The sequence below is a fragment of the Penicillium daleae genome, assembly GCF_028827525.1.
Source record: "Penicillium daleae strain IBT 16125 chromosome Unknown utg000007l_segment0_segment0, whole genome shotgun sequence".
Taxonomy (NCBI): domain Eukaryota; kingdom Fungi; phylum Ascomycota; class Eurotiomycetes; order Eurotiales; family Aspergillaceae; genus Penicillium; species Penicillium daleae.
The window spans coordinates 664,351-680,940 of record NW_026623155.1 but is presented as its reverse complement, the minus strand read 5'-3'; the positions used below and the strand labels follow the sequence as shown (position 1 = coordinate 680,940).

The following is a 16,590-nucleotide window of genomic DNA, read 5'->3' as shown; positions in this document are numbered from 1 at the left end:
GCCTGGTGCCTGAATATATGGGGTGAATACTATGGCTAACCAGCTACCCATCATTTGTATGGTTGAATTATAGGTTCCTTTGTATGAGTCTAGGTTATGGGCTCTTTTCTACGACACATTTCAATTCGGCAATTGCCCACCATGCCGGTCGCACCGCATATGTAGAGTCCATAACGAAACTGGAGATATATATATCCGCGACTCGGATTCCATCACCACAAAGAGAAGTCGAATGGAGCCTCTACCAAAAGGTACCAGTGGACTCCAAGACAAAAGGGCACCCTTATTCAGAAATAATAAATAAGAAGTGCGAGCATAGGGCTATCCCGAGTGACATTATATTATGTACAGTTCTCCCAGTAAGCCCGCCTGGCGGACCATCCGATTGAAATGGGCTACTGCCAGCATTGCAAAGCGATGCATAATTGGGGGAACTAAATACCAGATCGCTACACCTCTCAGATTCTTTGACTGCCTTGAGTCTGAACCACTGACTGGGCTGTTCTTTACCATATATATGCCGTTGGACTGCGTTGACTAAATCGCTCCAGCTGACGCTGACTTATTTTCTGCAGAGCTATAATGTATATTAACCATTACAGTGGCCGTATGTAAACATCAATGGAGTGGTAGTATAGATGTTACATGTGGCTTGGGTACCCCTCTAATGCAAAATATACAGCTACAACAATATTATATTATGCATCTTCGCATGGACTGTTTAGGAATCTCCACCTTTCTTGGAAATTCCGAGACTATTGCTGTGAGCTCTTATTCCTTCTCCAATCTCAAAAGTGTGTTCAATATTCTCAGAACATTAATGGTGTCGACTATGGTGGTAACAAAGGTGGACAGTAATAATAACAATGTATCGTGGATAAGGTTGTTTGCAGCAGGAGGCACATGCCAAGAAAAGCTAAATATTTACAATCGTCCTGCAAATGTCCAATGCAATGGAATGGACTCTTCCGGGTGGCGATCAACAGGAAAAGAGATTTTCCATGAGTAATCCGGGCTTAGTCATGGAACAAAACCCCTGAATAACTAGGTAACTAGTTAACTAGATAGATATTTAATTATATACATAACATAGATTAATGTTTAGATGGTTTTCTATCGTGTGTAACCAGGAGGATAGTAGTAGTACAGTAGGACTGGACTGCCAACCAGTGCGTCATTTTTATTGAGCATAGGTAGGTATTCTTGTACTTGCTTATCGCGGGGCAGGCGATGGCGTGATTGTCATTGGACACGGTCATTGGGTGGTTCCGGGTAGGCGGTCAATCATTGGCGGGGGTCCCTCCGACATCGCGTGTGTGCCTGGACTCGCCGGCAGAATGTGGGACGAGAAAAAAAAAGTCAATGGACTCTGACTGACGGAGGAGAGTTGAGTCACCGCAAAAAAAAAGAGAATAACGCCGCAGCCGGCCCACTCCTCCGCTTTCGCCTTCCCCTCTCCCCAATTCCTCTCTTTACATGTTGTGATTTTCCATCTCACTCTCCTTGGAATTTCTGGCCATGACTTCCTTCGAAGCTGACCGTCCGGCTGTCGGTGCCGTGCATAGCAATTGGGTCGTCCAAAAGTTCGGCGGCACCAGCGTTGGCAAGTTTGCTTTGAACATCATTGAGCAAGTGGTCCAGTACGTTGACCTCTCCACCCGCCGCTCTCCCTTCCAATGATCGAATCAATCCATCAAAAATAACCAAAAATATACTGACGATGGATTACGGTATTCTACAGACCCAGCCTCATTGGCAACAGAGTTGCTGTTGTATGCTCCGCAAGAAGTAGTTCGACAAAGGCAGAGGGTACTACCAACCGGTGAGTCATCTCGACATGCATATGCTCTCAATTCTCGAACATCATGCTATTTGATAGCATGCACCCATCATCTTCTAACACCGTCCGAATATAGGTTACTGCGGGCAGCCCGGGATGCAGAGAACTCCAACTCCCGACAATACAAGACCTTCGTCGAGGCTGTACGGCATGAGCATGCCCAAGTGGCCCAGGAACAGATCCAATCAGTGGAGCTAAGGGATCAAGTGGTGGCCGATATTAATGCAGAATGTGAACGAGTCCTGAAGGTCCTCGAGGCCGCCCAGACATTGGGGGAGATCAGTGCTCGCTGCGTGGACAAGGTGATAAGCGCCGGCGAGAAGCTCAGCTGCCGGCTCATGGCCGCATTCCTGCAAGATCGTGGGGTTGACTCACAGTACATTGATCTTGCCGATGTGATTGATTTCCCCATCGGCGCCCACGGCCTCGATCAGGACTTCTACAACTCCCTGGCAGCGGCCCTGGGCAAGCTGGTCGGGGGTTGCGGGCACCGAGTGCCTGTGATCACTGGTTACTTCGGTACCATCCCCGGTGGTCTGCTGGATCAGGTCGGCCGTGGCTATACCGATCTCTGTGCCGCCCTCGTCGCCGTCGGAACCCATGCCAAGGAACTTCAGGTGTGGAAGGAAGTGGACGGTATCTTCACGGCGGATCCACGCAAAGTTCCTACGGCCCGACTCCTCCCTGCCATCACCCCCGCCGAAGCAGCCGAATTGACCTTCTATGGATCCGAGGTGATTCACCCCTTCACTATGGAGCAGGTGATCCGTGCCAAGATTCCCATCCGCATCAAGAACGTGATGAATCCCAAGAACCGCGGCACTGTCATTTTCCCCGATTCCACCGCCGAGCTGGAGCGCACGACGCCCGGCCACGATCCCCGCCTTTTCCGCACCCGGAGCCCGAGCTTCATGCAAAAGCCGAAGCGGCCGACTGCCGTGACCATCAAGCACAAGATCCTGGTGATCAACGTACACTCGAACAAGCGGTCATTGTCACACGGCTTCTTTGCGGGCATTTTCTCTGTGCTGGACAAGTGGCGTCTGTCCATTGATCTGATCTCGACCAGTGAGGTTCACGTGTCGATGGCCCTTCACTCGGAAATGCCTTTGCTGAATGGCAACGGGCGGGATGAGTATCAAGTGATCGACGACGATCTGAAGGGCGCTCTGAATGACTTGACCAGATACGGAACGGTAGACATCATCCCTGAAATGGCTATTCTCAGCTTGGTCGGCAAGCAGATGAAGAATATGATCGGTGTCGCAGGGCGTATGTTCACTACCCTGGGGGAGAACAATGTGAACATTGAGATGATTTCACAAGGTAAGACATTCATTGTCGATCCCAACTTCCCAACCCCCTCCTCCCTCCCCCTTCTCACGTACATACGAGTCCCAACTCTCGAACGAAAGAAAGAAAGCTAACTGATGGGCTGTCTTTGCCCCCCCCCCTCCTGCAGGTGCAAGTGAAATCAACATCTCCTGCGTCATTGAAGAGCGTGACGCCGACCGCGCTCTCAACATCATCCACACCAGCATGTTCACCTTCTTGGATTAGAGTTCCTAGGAGTTGTTGAGCAACCGCATTGTCGTTTGAGATATCCCTTGGGCCTGTTTTCCTTTTTCTCTCTTTTCTCCTGTTTCGCCCTCTTTTTTTGATGGAATGCTTTTGTGATAGAGAAAAGTGGGTGTGCATTTCATCCTTCGCGCTCTTGATTGAGGGCCTCGGGGGCGCTTAAGCATTATTCTTGTCGTGATTTTTGTATTCTGCATGGGCTCGGCGTTATTCGTTCTTATGTGCCATGTCCAACACTTCTGAGTTTTTCTTAATTAGAGTATAGACCGAGGGATACCGGGGTCCCTGTGTCATGGGTGGATGGAGGGACGATTTGAGGGTGGTTTTCTCCGTATCGGTTAATGCAGAGCATCTACACCGTACGTTGTACATGAATTTACATGATCTTCCCCCCAAAATGCAAGGGCAGTTTCTCTGCCAATTTGAATATATTTACTACTATGACATCTAGTATTGTATACTATCGTGCATACTACCCAATTGCATGCACGACGAGATATAAGATTTCATCGTTGCTGCAGGGCCAAGCTCACGCACATGCGGATCATCGATTTGCCCTCTCGAGCGATCTCCAGCAGGTACTGTACGGGGGAGGCATTATTCGATACTATAGGTATTATTATTGGACAGTATTGGCATCTTCCTCGCAGAGAGATAGACTCACAAGCCAAGCCAAGCCTCAACAGCCAGGGCGTTGAAGGGCGCACCGAGCCCATAGGCTGGCCAGAGCAAGGGATGATCCGACGCAACCGCTGTCTCAGAGTTACATCCGCATTCCAGTGGAGGGGGCCAATGGAGTGGCCGGGATGAGGGGCCGTTAAGAATAAGAGCCGGAATATGACGCGTTGTAGAGTACTGGATACAGTCACAGTAGAGTATGTATAGGACTGTAGATTGCAGACTGGGTGGTGGACTATGTGGGTAGTTTCGAGGGTGAGTCTAGACCTTGGGGTGTATCTCTAGAAAGGATAGTAAGGTATAAAGTACAGACTACTGATATTATAGGTAGTTATAGCGTATAGATCCTTGGTATCGGAGCTAATAAAGGTAAATGATATAGGGAATAGTACTCCGTAGTGAAAGTACATCTGTGTATGGAGGACAGTATGCTTATGAGAATCTCTGGTACAGGCCAACTCCGATCCCAGTGGAGCCCTTCTGCAGGGCCCAGCACGACAAGGGAGCCACATAACTCCCAGATGACCAATGGGACCAACCACTAGCTCCCTCTTGAAGCTGGTTTAGCTCCTCCAAGATTACCAAGATTGAGCGTTGGACCAGTCGGGCTTGTCGATCGGCGCCCTGCGAATGCCTGCGAGCAAGGAGCCCCAATCCCTTCGTACGCCTGCCAAACGCATGTATTGTCACGCTGTGACCGTACTGCACATCCCAAATCCCATACTACGACGCGTGACGCGACCGCGTCCATACCATACCTGACAATCTCTCCCCACTGGTCAGTACAGTATCTCGACACCCTCACCTTCGACCTTCTCTCCTCCTCCTCCACCAAACCCCCCACCTCGAAAGGGCCCGATCCTCGTGCCTCGTCTTCCCTTACTACTTCTTCACTAACGCCTGCGAACTTGATCTCCAAGAAAGAAGGATCAAAAAGAGGGGAGACAAAAGGACGCGCCTTCCAGCTCCCCTTCTTCAAACCCTCTCCCCGCTGCTGCCTTTCCCCCCAACCAACTCTCCATCCCATCTCCAAACTCCTCCGTCGCAACCTCTTTTCCCTCCACCTAACTTCCCTGGAGACTCCTCTATTCTCAAACCATCCAATCTATCCTGATCTCAATCACCACCAGTTGACAGATCATCGGAGGATATCGAGCTTCTTCACAGCTATCCTCTCGTGGTGATTTCCACTTGCCAGACTCCATCAATCCGCTGATTCGTCTTCCGAGATTGGACGTGTCGTTTCTTAGCGCCTGGTGGCCCAACGCTTGCAATCACAACTAGTTTCACTGCATCACAGCCTGAGGCTACTGACTTGACCTCCTATCTCTGACCTACCATTGGCTCAACGTGAATTCTCTTCCTCCCGTCTCATCTTCCGTTGGGCGACATTGCCGTCGGCTGTTGTTCCTGCCGGCTGCCAACTGTTGCTGTCACTCCAAGTCGCGCCACCCACACTGTTTATCGACGCGTCATATGGTCCCCTGTGGTGACTGGTGACGTCCTAGCCTCGTTCCCGACTATTCAGAGCATGGGATCGACGCGTCCTGCGCTCGGCGCACACCATTATCCCCCGGCATTGGGCCCATCTGCCCAAGCCTCCATCAAGTCACAGCCCCATCTTCACCCCTCACCGCTACCACTCCAGCCTATTATCGAGAACCCATTGCTTCCACCCGCTGGCACGCACAGGCCATCACCGACCAAAGGACTGTCCACCCAGGGCTCACATCCCGGGCGAAAACTCGGTTTCGTTCCTATCACTGCCCCAAACCCTCCCATGTTCACCACCGACTCCCCTACCAAGAAGCCGCCTTTCCCCATCTACACCCAGTCCTCCATGCCGCCGCAATCGGCTCTCTTCACCACCTTTCCCAGCATCAACCTTGAGGCCTCCAAGGAGAACCACCACCCCGAGGACTCGGCTCATGGTAGCTTTGCCGACTTCCCTGAACCGTCCTATGAATCCAAGGCTCCCATAAAGCGCACCCTGATGGAAGCTGCTCCGCTCAAGGAGCGCCCTATGAAGAAGCAAAAGTGCGAAGACGCGCCGGTCCACCAACTGCCTGAGCCAGATCAGATGCCGACGATTGAGGATGACGGCACCAAGCCGCCATACAGCTACGCGACTCTGATTGGCATGTCCATCTTGCGCGCGCCCAACCGACGGTTGACCCTGGCTCAGATCTACAAGTGGATTTCCGACACCTTTTCCTACTACAAGAACAGCGACGCGGGCTGGCAGAACAGTATTCGACACAACCTCAGTCTCAACAAAGCCTTCATCAAGCAGGAGCGGCCCAAGGATGACCCCGGTAAGGGTAACTACTGGGCTATCGAGCCTGGTATGGAGGCGCAGTTCCTAAAGGACAAGCAAGTGCGACGCGCCACTATGTCCAGTCTTCCTATTCCCGCCGTTCCACAAAGAGAAATCGTTCCCCAGCCGCAAAGCGCAAGCACTACAACTTGGATGGTACCACCTCCGCCTACGCGACAGCCTCCCCCGCCCAAGGTCTCGGTCCGAAACGAGGATTTGTCCTCCGATGCGACTTTGCCGGCATCTGATCCGGCATTGCAAGAAGACACTGGTGATGAAGCTCCTCCCCCCCGACGCAACGCCACGCGCCCGTCCGCTCTTCGCCGCTGCAGGCCATCCGATCCTCACCACCCATCGCCCCTCCTCGTTTCTCTCGTCCAGGCACCCCTCCTACTCCTACTCATCAAGCCGGCCCTACGCCGGCTCAGCCCAAGCGGAAGCGCAAGTCCATTTCGATGAATGATAGTGGTTATTTCTCGTCATTGGAGTCTTCTGCCCTTCGGCCCAATAAGGCCGGTCATATTCTGACCTCTGACCTGGACATTGAGCCTCCACGTATCAAACGTGGCCGTGCCGAGGAAGAGATTGCGCGCATTCGCAGCTCGTCTCACGATATCAGCCCTGGCCAACCGGCTTCTCGCAAAGACGGCCGGACTTTAGTTGGCTCTTCTCCTCTTCGAGGCGAGTATGTGAGCATGCTCCCGCCACCCTTGACGCCAATTATCAAGTTCAAGAAGCCAGCTAAGCCTCCGCCATCGGTGTCGCCTAATACCAACCTCCGCAATCATCGCCGCAAGATTCAACAAATGGTCAACTCGCCTATCAAGCAACTGGGTATCGTTGATGATGAGCTCCCGTGGAGTCCTGCCTTCAACCTTGAAGTGGATACTCTAACCCCTGCGGATCACTTCCACACCACCTTTGACGTTTTTGCCGATGCAAGTGCGGATGCGTGCATCTCTTCCGCAGCATTTGGTTCTCCCGAGAAGCGTTCGACAAAGCGTGCGCGTATGGATTCTGGAAGCCATGCGCTTATCGACATTAGCAACTCGACTATCAATAGTCGACTGAGCATGCCTTCGCTCGCCCGGTCCAAGTCATCTATCTTCCCAGAGTCCCCATCCAAGATGTCGGACGGGACTCGCCTTGGGGATACCGGCCAAGATGATTTCTTCTCCTTTCACCTCTTCGATGAAACCAGTGACAGCCCCACCGAGGTGGACGGTGTTGATCTGTTGCAAGGTTTCCAGAAGATTGGTGGCTCGAGCAAGGATGACACATTGAAGCCAAAGACGCTTCATACGCGGCCTCATTTGAGTAACCGCAGCAACTCTACCATGTTTTAAATCCTCTTGTTTTTGCGTTTGTCTTTCTCTCCCTGTTTGTTTCGCTCTCGGGCAGGAATTGAAGCCCAGTTGGATTCCCCCTCATGTCGTTTGTGTTCTGCTTTGAAACAAAAATTGGTGTTGAGCTGTTTATGGTGTTTATTCGATAATTCGCTGGCCTGGCTGGCCTTGTGTCTATGCACTGCCACCTTTGGTGACCCTTACTGTCCTGTTATAGCCTGTCGGTGTTCTTGTTTCTCTATCACCCGTCCTTCTTTTTTTGCGTTTTGGGATCAAGGAGTTTGAGATGGACCTTGGGATGTCACCAAGCTTCGATGTCAGGCGATGTTTTGCCTTTTTCTGGGAGTTTCTTGAGGCTGCGCCCAGACGTGTCGGTTCTGACTTGTCCCGTTTGTCTTTTTTTTTTCCACTGTGCCCCCGAGATGGGCCTGACTACGACCTTAATGACGACGCCAAGATGTACATGAGCAAGCGATGTTTCATGATTCGGGATATCGGGGTTGGGATTTATTTTTCTGTTTCATCGGCTTTACTCGGTTTACAAGCTATCAAGGAGCAACTAGGGCTGGACTGGATACATGGAGGCGCTATTGATTAGTTTAGCAATTTGAACTTATTACATGTGTGCGTACACATTGGTCAAGGAATTTGAACCCATTCCACATAGTATATTACTTTCACTTCCCTTTGTAGGGTTTAAATTTGCGATGTCAAAGGGTATCTGATTGACCAAGTCGATCCAACTAAACCAAAACCATTAAAGACAGAGACATGGAATGCCATCAACGACAAATATGGATAATAAAACGAGTCAAAGAAAAGAAACACAATATGCAAGACCATGAACGCCCCAGACCAAAAACCCCAATTTTCAACCTAACCAATAAGTGCCAATAGTGCTCACAAACCATATCCAAGCCCGTGCAGTTTCAGACAAGGCCAAGCCGACCCTCGACCTTGAGGTAATATCGAGTCGAAAACGAATCAACTCTTCGCTCTGACTAGTCACTGCTAGAACAACCCCGGCATCCACAGCTGACACACTGAATCGTCTGATCCTCTTTCAACTGGGCCTTGGGCACGCGGCAGATGCAGGTGGAGTTGAAGTTTGTTTCTTTGGTTTGGACGCACCGGAGACAGCAGAGCTAGAAGGAAGGGAGGGGAAGAGTTAGCGAAGCAAGAACCAAAATAGAATGCGAAGATGATATTCAGAAGAACGTGGACTGTGGATTGTGGACTGTGGAATCTGGATTTTGTGCTTACCTTCTCGTAACCTTGTTTCTTCCATTTGGCGATTAGGTTTGCGTCGGCGTAGTTGTTCTTGAGGAGCCAGTCGTAGAGCTGCTTTGAAATGGCTTCCTTTTCGTAGTACAGGTCGTAGATGTATCGTGAGCCTGGGCCGTAAAAACATGAAATCAGTATGAATATGAATATGAGTATCAGACGCCAGGAAGGGACGGATAGATAGCTAGTTCAGCCGTTCGCGGAGGGGACTGGGACTTGGTGCAACACGTACGCTGGTGGCTGATCTGAAAAATAGGCCAGAGAACCTCGTACTTCTTCTTTCCCTCGTGAGAAGCGTTCTCCGCATCCTTCATCTTATTGCTAAACTCCAGCAGGGTATCTTCTATATCGTCGAAGCCTGCTGGTGGGGGTTTGCGATTGCGGGCATTGCGGATGGGAGGCATGGTGGGCGAGCGTGAGTTGGGCAAGCACAGAACGAGAGCAGGGTGAACGAAGGAAAGCCGAGGGCCCAAGAAACGAAACAAGAAGATGAGCGAGGCAGGTCTATCTCCAAATAAAAAGCGAGGTGTTGAGCGATGATCTCTTTTGGGCACAACTCGACCTTCCGCGTCATTTTTGTGCCGGGCTTGACCGCCTTCGATTTTGCGGCGCAGGGCAATTTCCGAGAAGGAACAGCTTCATGACTATTGAACCTCGAAGTGGTATCTCTACAACGCCCACTTCAATTCATACATTCACTTTTCTAACCCGACTCTTTATTTAATATTATTTGCCAGAATGGATCCCTCCCTCGATCTCTCCAAGCTCACCGAGGCCGACAAGGCCGATCTCCAGCAACAACTGGCCAACGAGCAGCAAAAGGCGACCATCCAGCAGAGTAAGTACCAAGCTACACCCGGCAAGCATGAACGCTTTATCTCCAGCAGAGCGACACCCTCCTAGCCATCCATACAAACCCAAATCCGAAAGTACACAGACTAATTCCTCCGTTATAGCCGTCCACTCCCTCAACGAGACCTGCTTCAAGAAGTGCACCACCGGCAAGAGCTTCACATCTGCAACCCTGGACCGCAGCGAGGAGACCTGCGCAGCGAACTGTGTTGATCGGTGGATGGATTCGCAGATGTTGATTCTGCAGAAGTTGGGTAGCATGCGTGGCCAGTAATTGTGCTCGTCACTTGCACTTTGGGGGGGGGGGTCTTGATACCATGGGCATGAACGTAGTTTGGGCCGGGGCCAGGGTTTCCGGCTTGGGCTTGGATTATGTTTTAAAATAATACGACTCGCATTTTGGAAGAAGATTGCTTCCTTGGGATGATGTGGACGGCAGCCGGTGGGACTACAGTACAACGGACTTGTGATATGACATGGTTTCTTGGACTGTCGGCAGTTGGTTGTCAGTGGGAAACTCTGGTTTATAGAGGTGGAATCAATCTCTTCTCTGGTGTTATTGAGAGGTGGGAATGTATGAGTCGCTTGTATACTAGAATCAAAGTGAATGGATCCTTTGTGCATACTTTTGTTCTTTTGATGCAATGTCCTTGTCGGGATCGTTGAGGACTGAGGGTTTCGGGTTAGAGGGAACCGAGTCGGGTAATGAGGTGATGAGATTGTGTAAGAGAGAGTAAGCGTTGAGATCAATCGTTGTCCCAATGCGATCTACCATGCATATAGTTGGGCTGGGCAAGGTATCCCTAGAGACCTAGCAATACTCCACCATCTACATAGCCCTCTAGCCTGTACTACTTGTACAAAGTATTCACGGTCACATCCCAGACTCCAAGTACGTCCTACGCAGGATACTTAGAGCTCACTGCTGCCCTATCACTCGTAGAACAAGAGAAAAGCATTTTAAATCGTGTCAAGAAATGTTTCTTTTTTGTATCATTCAGCCCTCGTTGCTGCACATAACAGCCAAGGAACTGGCTGGTATTGAGAATCACCACGGTGGAAAACAAAGTTCGCCTAAACCCAAAGAAATCAATTTCCTATTCCCCTTTTAGACGATGGCCAGCTTGGTGGCGGCAATGTCCAGAGCATCGACGTCGGGTGTGAGACGGGCGAAAGCCTTCTTGGAGCCGTCGGGGCTGTAAAAAAGAGAGTTAGCACGAATATTCTCTCGTAGATATCCAAGAAGGATTCGGATATGCGAATTATGCGAATCTTGCTTGACTGTAGAGGGGGTAATCATACCGGACGAGGGTGTTGACCTTGATGGTGTCAACGTCGTACAGCTTCTTAAGAGCCTGCTTGATCTGGCGCTTGTTGGCCTTGACATCGACGATGAAGACGAGGGTGTTGTTCTCCTCGATCTTCTTCATGGCGCTCTCGGTGTTGAGGGGGTACAGGATGATGTTGTGGGCATCCATGCGGGGGTCACGGGGGACCGAGACACGGGGGTACTTAGGGGACCGCGAGAGCTGCAGGGTCTTGGGGCGGTGGAAGGTGGTCGAGGTGCGGACCTTGCGGGCCTTGTGGAGCTAGACATGGCCAGGATACGTTAGCGATGTGGTCGTGGATGTGTATATTTCGAAAATTTGACCGCAGTCATGACCGAATATCGAAGATATTAGTCTGATTCGAGGATGTGAAAACGTACGGAAGAGCCCTTAACGACTGCCTTGGCGGCAGCGTTAGCCCGGGAGGCATTGCCTGTAGAAAGAAAAAAATCCCAGTCAGTTCTCGAGGATCTTGAAATATCGAAAATGTGACAATTTGTGGAAATTGCAAAATCGGTGCGGTCGAGAGGTGTCCCAGAGCGTTCAAAAAGAAATGCCAAATCGTCCAGTACGGTCGATATATTGTGTCCTCCGCGATTCCCATGATATCCCAGCTCGTCGTGCGCAGCGTCGTCCACGATGTGGGTTTTTGAAGCACAATATTTGTCCATCCACCTCTTTCTTCTCCGGAACACAAATTCTCGACCGCACAAAATTCACAAGATGGTCGAATGGAGGTAGGCGAGGTCATTCGAACGTACCTTGCTTGGTAGTAGGGGCCATGGCTGTCGTCCGCTGTCGTGGTGATTGTCGTCGCAGTGTCGAAGTTCGAACAATTTGGAGTGGCTTCGTTAAGCGAAAACCCTACCACTGTGTGGGTCAGGTGATCTCGGGCGGTGGCCTCGAAGCTTAGTCATGACATGGTTGAGTCAGCGGGGCTCCACCTCCGATCGTCCGCCTTTTTTTTTAACGGAAAGCCGGTTGTTTTTCACGATGGGGAACATTGAAACTCGATTATCATCGGTTTGGGGAAGTCATTCTCAATGCACAATTGTGGAGGCAACTATTCTTCTCCATGATGATAGTTTGAACTCTTTTTGACCGTCTTCCGCCTACTTCCTCACCACCATAATGGCTCCCAAGAGTCGATCTAAACGACCAAGCCTACTCTCCAAAGGCCGGCCACCAACTGTCAAACCCAAACAGGCAGCATTATCCTCCAAAGCCACCCGTACTCTCATCCGATCTCACCATCAACTCCTCAAGGCCAGAGCTCAGGCTGAAAAAGCCGGCGACGCAGCCAAATTGAGCAGCATTGATGCTCAAATCCAAGCCAATGGCGGACTCGACAGTTATCAAATTGCCAGCAAGCTCGGGCAATCCATGGACCGAGGCGGCGATTCCAGCAAACTACTGATTGAATGGATCAAGCCCCAGTTGAATCAATGGAATCCGAACTTGCCTAAACTGCGCGTTCTGGAGGTTGGAGCATTGAGCACGAAGAATGCTTGCTCGAGAACCCCGTCTTTGGATGTAACCCGGATCGACTTGAATTCCCAGGAACCGGGTATCCTCCAACAAGACTTTATGGAGCGGCCTTTACCGTGTTCAGACGAGGAGCGTTTTCATATTATCAGTCTATCTTTGGTTCTCAATTACGTGCCGGACGCGACGGGTCGAGGCGATATGCTTAAGCGCTGCGTCAAGTTCTTGACGTCTCAATGTCCCATCGCATTTGTGCCGACGCTCTTTTTCGTCTTGCCTGTGGCGTGCGTTGATAACTCGCGATACGTGACAGAGGAGAGACTGCTTGACATTCTATCCAGTCTGGGATTTGAGCTGGTTCAAAGCAAGCGAAGTAACAAGTTGATTTATCAACTATGGCATTATACGGGGCAATGTTCGCCGCGAAGTTTCAAAAAGGAGATGCTCAACCCGGGTGCTAAACGGAATAACTTCGCCATCATTCTGCGCGATGGGTGAACTACTCGCGATGCGGTCACAAAACACAACACATAACACCATGCATTTACAAAAGAACCAACCAATGCCGTGTAACTTCATGAACTGCGTCAGTCCTCCGAAATCATCTCGCGAGGCAGGAATGCCCAGATAGTTCCAATTGCCGCCAAAATGGTAGACGTGATGAGCAAGAACCAATCGAGGATGCGCTCACGTCGACTGATCTCATTCCCAAAGATCTTCAGATAGAAGGCGAGTGGGAAGATGATGCAAATGCTGAAACAAAGGAATGAACCGAGGAAGGCCATAATGCGGTCGAAGGAAGGGAAGATCACGGCCAACACGACAATCAGAGCCACGGTGAAGATGCGCACGGCGACTCGGATCAGCTTCTGGATCGCCTCACGTTGGCGATCACCAGTTACGGGTCCAATTCCAACACCGCAGAGGACTTCAAAGGTGGCCACTAAGGGACGGGCGCTGGATATGGAGTTAGCCAGTGAGTCTTGGAAATATTGCGGGAGTACCAAACTCACTTTAGAGGTACTTTGGTCAGGGGGATAATTGCGATGAAGATGATAATACAAACGGATATGGCCTGCGGATACTGATCTACCGTGAGGATATTAGCCGTGACTTCATCACGAACAATGTCTCCAAACATTAGCCAGCCAATAATGGCCATAGAGCAATCGAGAGAGAACTATTCAGACTTATCAGCGTTGGTCTTCCTCAGTAAATACTTTCCTCTCGTACCGTGAAAATGTATGTCACCCAGAGACTCTTCCCGTACTTCTTTGGGTGCCTCATGTCGCGGTAAATATTAGGAAAGACACCGTGTCCACCCCAAGGGGCTATTCTATCGTGTTAGCTCATTGAAGTCATGGGCATGCTGTAAAAAGCTTCTCTTACACATGATGAGACCAAAACTCAAAGGAAGGGTGGCCCAGTTTTCAGGGAAGAGGAATGTGCTTGCGGGTTGTCGAAGTGAGCCCGGACTATCTGGCTTAATCAAGCCATCGACACAGATAAGAATCACGACTATTCATAGTTAGCCTGACCTGGGTCGCCCTACGTATCGTACATCAGTCAGCATGTTCTACTCACTGGATGTGCAGGATACAATGCCCAGGATGCTAGTCACGCTGAGAAACCGCAGCGGCAAAAAGTTCAAGGGGATCAGCACCACACCACAGACAATTTTCCATTCTAGAATGCTCAGGCCCGGGACCAGTGCGTATAAGCTGTCTGCGAACAGCACCACTAGCGCGACACATGCACCGAGTAATTCCAAACAGAACAAAATACTCGTCACAAGACGAGCCTGCTGCCCAAAGCTGATGTAGGCCAGGTCGGCATAGGTCACCAGAGTCTTGTCCACGTCCAAGCACTTGGCCAAGATCTTGGCCGTGTACGAGGTGGTTACAGCCGAGAAGATGAGAAACAGCAGTCCTAGTACCCATCCGGCATGCTTCATTGCCAACGGCAGACTCAACAAGCCAATGCCGATCAACACGTTTACCGAGTTGAAGACCGTTTGAGGCACGGTAGACTGCCCGATGATGATATCCTCGTGTGTACCGTCCTCATGCTCCACATGCTTAAGAATCAACGGCTCCCGATCAGGGTCCCCAGCGCCATCCGCGAGGACCTGGTACTGCTCACGGTGGAATTGGATCGCATTGCGGCGGGCCGACTCGCTAACGCGCGAGGAGATGGTCCCGTACGAAGCGGCGAAACTTCTCTCAAACGACGAGGCCAGTAAACCCGCAGTCGGAGCACTCTTCCTGGGTCGTCCTGGCGCACTCAAGTCCTCCTGCTCAGACTCATCACCCTCGGAGTCCTCAGACAGCAGAGGCCGCTCGACGTCGGATTGGCGGCCCCACGACTGCGAGCTTCGAGAGCCATACTCTAGACCCGTCGCGATGGCGAGCTCGTCGTCCAAATCCGCGGATACAAAGGACGAGCGCCGGGGGATAACCTCGGGGAAACAGGCAGCTCTTTGCCACGAGCGGGCGAAGTTGTCGATACTATTAGGTCCACCGGCTTGGCGAATGCGTGAGAATGAGGAGGATCTAGCAACGGACGTTAGACCAGATCCGGGACAGTGTCAATTCACCCCCAAAGAATAGCTTTCGGGGCCATCAAGCGTACCTTTCTCTGCCCAGATGCTCCACATCGCCGATCGTGTTCCCATGACCGAGGTGTCCAGAGTCGTATGAGTTTGGCGCAGTAGCCGTGGGGATCCTTAATGAGCCAAAGCTCGACGGCTCTCCACGAGGATCGTCCGAATTTCCAGGAGCCATTCTCTGGCAGACCCCTGGATTTTACCTTGAAGAGATCCCAGTAGCCGTAGTGCGAGTCGCAGTCAATTTGCGGCGAGTGGACTCCGAAGGCGAAGATTGAACGACGTTTGGTTGGGTTGAGGGACGGAAATCGTAGCCGAATGGGTCTGGGTCTGGTCCGGACTGGGCGTGAGGCTCTGGTTGTGAGCCAAAACGACCAAGAAAGGAGTATGGTCTGTACAGGCACACTCGCGGGGGAAAATGGGAAAGATAAGAAGGAGAGGACAGGAACGGAGGAGACTAGAGAAGGAAGCTCCAAGCTCCGGTTAGTGTCTGGTAGTGTGGGGTGATAGCGTCCCAGCGCTGATAAGCGCTTTTTTACCTCGCGCCACAGTTTCGAGTATGTAATAGAGTGAAGCAGGAGCTAGACAGTGAGAATTATCTTCCATTTAGGCTTAGTGTTTCATATGTATATAGCTATACTAGAAGTGTTAGTTCACTAAGTACAGAGAGTATTTTGTATGTCTTCCTACTACTCGGATGGACTTGATACTTGATCACTCTCGAATGTAACTCGGGAAGGATTAGACGGGAAAAGAGGGGCAAATAGTAGTGGCTTGATTCTACGTACAGTAAGATGGGCAGTGGAAGGGGATAGTGCAATAAATGGAGAGATGTATACAAGATAAGAAAAGCCACAAGAAAACGGCGGCCATGCAGGTGCGGCACAAGTCTGTACTCTACAAATATGCATCAGTACATTCATAGTTGTAGGCAGTACGGAGTAGTAGTATACAGTACAGTACAGTACAGTACCGTCGTAGTACGTCAGTCTTCAGGTACTTCGACGATCAACGCACTAAACCCGTTTCAGAAGCCACCAGTTGGCTACTTCGCCAACCCTCCAAACGCTAAAACTGTGGACGGCTTACCTCAGCCCACCCAGAAAGAGAGCCCCTCGAGAGAAACCCCACGCCCGCGAAAAAGGAATTTTGCCAACGACGTCAAAGTCGAAAGTCCTCTCTCCACTACGTATATTTGGTGAGTCCGTTTTGCTTCCTGGTTCAGCCTGGTCCTGGCCACCGTGCTAACTTACCTCCTTTCACTCGCTTTCCAGGTA

The 16,590-nt window shown here is 50.9% G+C and overlaps 7 protein-coding genes across 7 annotated transcripts; 4 read left to right on the top strand and 3 right to left on the bottom strand.

Moving 5' to 3' along the window:
• Positions 1-1,518: 1,518 nt before the first annotated feature.
• On the top strand, positions 1,519-3,459 carry N7458_007480 (aspartate kinase; the record flags this gene model as incomplete). Its single annotated transcript, XM_056910862.1, has 4 exons — positions 1,519-1,640; positions 1,742-1,822; positions 1,917-3,166; positions 3,303-3,459. 4 exons carry the CDS (start codon positions 1,519-1,521, stop codon positions 3,398-3,400), a joined length of 1,551 nt encoding a protein of 516 aa, XP_056763688.1. The 3' UTR covers positions 3,401-3,459.
• Positions 3,460-5,627: 2,168 nt separating this feature from the next.
• Positions 5,628-7,759, top strand: N7458_007479 (forkhead box transcription factor; the record flags this gene model as incomplete). The annotated part of the gene is made up of 2 exons (XM_056910861.1): positions 5,628-6,684; positions 6,795-7,759. 2 exons carry the CDS (start codon positions 5,628-5,630, stop codon positions 7,757-7,759), a joined length of 2,022 nt encoding a protein of 673 aa, XP_056763687.1.
• A 1,001-nt stretch (positions 7,760-8,760) lies between these two features.
• N7458_007478 (BUD31 family protein) lies at positions 8,761-9,447 on the bottom strand (the record flags this gene model as incomplete). Its single annotated transcript, XM_056910860.1, has 3 exons — positions 8,761-8,904; positions 9,023-9,153; positions 9,276-9,447. The coding sequence occupies 3 exons, from the start codon at positions 9,445-9,447 to the stop codon at positions 8,761-8,763; spliced, it is 447 nt and encodes a 148-aa protein (XP_056763686.1).
• Positions 9,448-9,781: 334 nt separating this feature from the next.
• N7458_007477 (Tim10/DDP family zinc finger protein) lies at positions 9,782-10,169 on the top strand (the record flags this gene model as incomplete). The annotated part of the gene is made up of 2 exons (XM_056910859.1): positions 9,782-9,881; positions 10,000-10,169. The coding sequence occupies 2 exons, from the start codon at positions 9,782-9,784 to the stop codon at positions 10,167-10,169; spliced, it is 270 nt and encodes an 89-aa protein (XP_056763685.1).
• A 684-nt stretch (positions 10,170-10,853) lies between these two features.
• N7458_007476 (60S ribosomal protein uL23) lies at positions 10,854-12,064 on the bottom strand. Its single transcript, XM_056910858.1, has 4 exons — positions 11,985-12,064; positions 11,604-11,656; positions 11,198-11,484; positions 10,854-11,091 (listed from the first exon to the last, which is right to left on the bottom strand). Exons 1-4 carry the CDS (start codon positions 12,004-12,006, stop codon positions 11,004-11,006), a joined length of 450 nt encoding a protein of 149 aa, XP_056763684.1. The 5' UTR covers positions 12,007-12,064; the 3' UTR covers positions 10,854-11,003.
• A 290-nt stretch (positions 12,065-12,354) lies between these two features.
• On the top strand, positions 12,355-13,206 carry N7458_007475 (25S rRNA (adenine2142-N1)-methyltransferase; the record flags this gene model as incomplete). The annotated part of the gene is made up of 1 exon (XM_056910857.1): positions 12,355-13,206. One exon carries the CDS (start codon positions 12,355-12,357, stop codon positions 13,204-13,206), a length of 852 nt encoding a protein of 283 aa, XP_056763683.1.
• An 89-nt stretch (positions 13,207-13,295) lies between these two features.
• Positions 13,296-15,491, bottom strand: N7458_007474 (putative transporter; the record flags this gene model as incomplete). Its single annotated transcript, XM_056910856.1, has 6 exons — positions 13,296-13,665; positions 13,722-13,888; positions 13,942-14,039; positions 14,098-14,226; positions 14,293-15,260; positions 15,340-15,491. 6 exons carry the CDS (start codon positions 15,489-15,491, stop codon positions 13,296-13,298), a joined length of 1,884 nt encoding a protein of 627 aa, XP_056763682.1.
• Between the last annotated feature and the right edge of the window lie 1,099 nt (positions 15,492-16,590).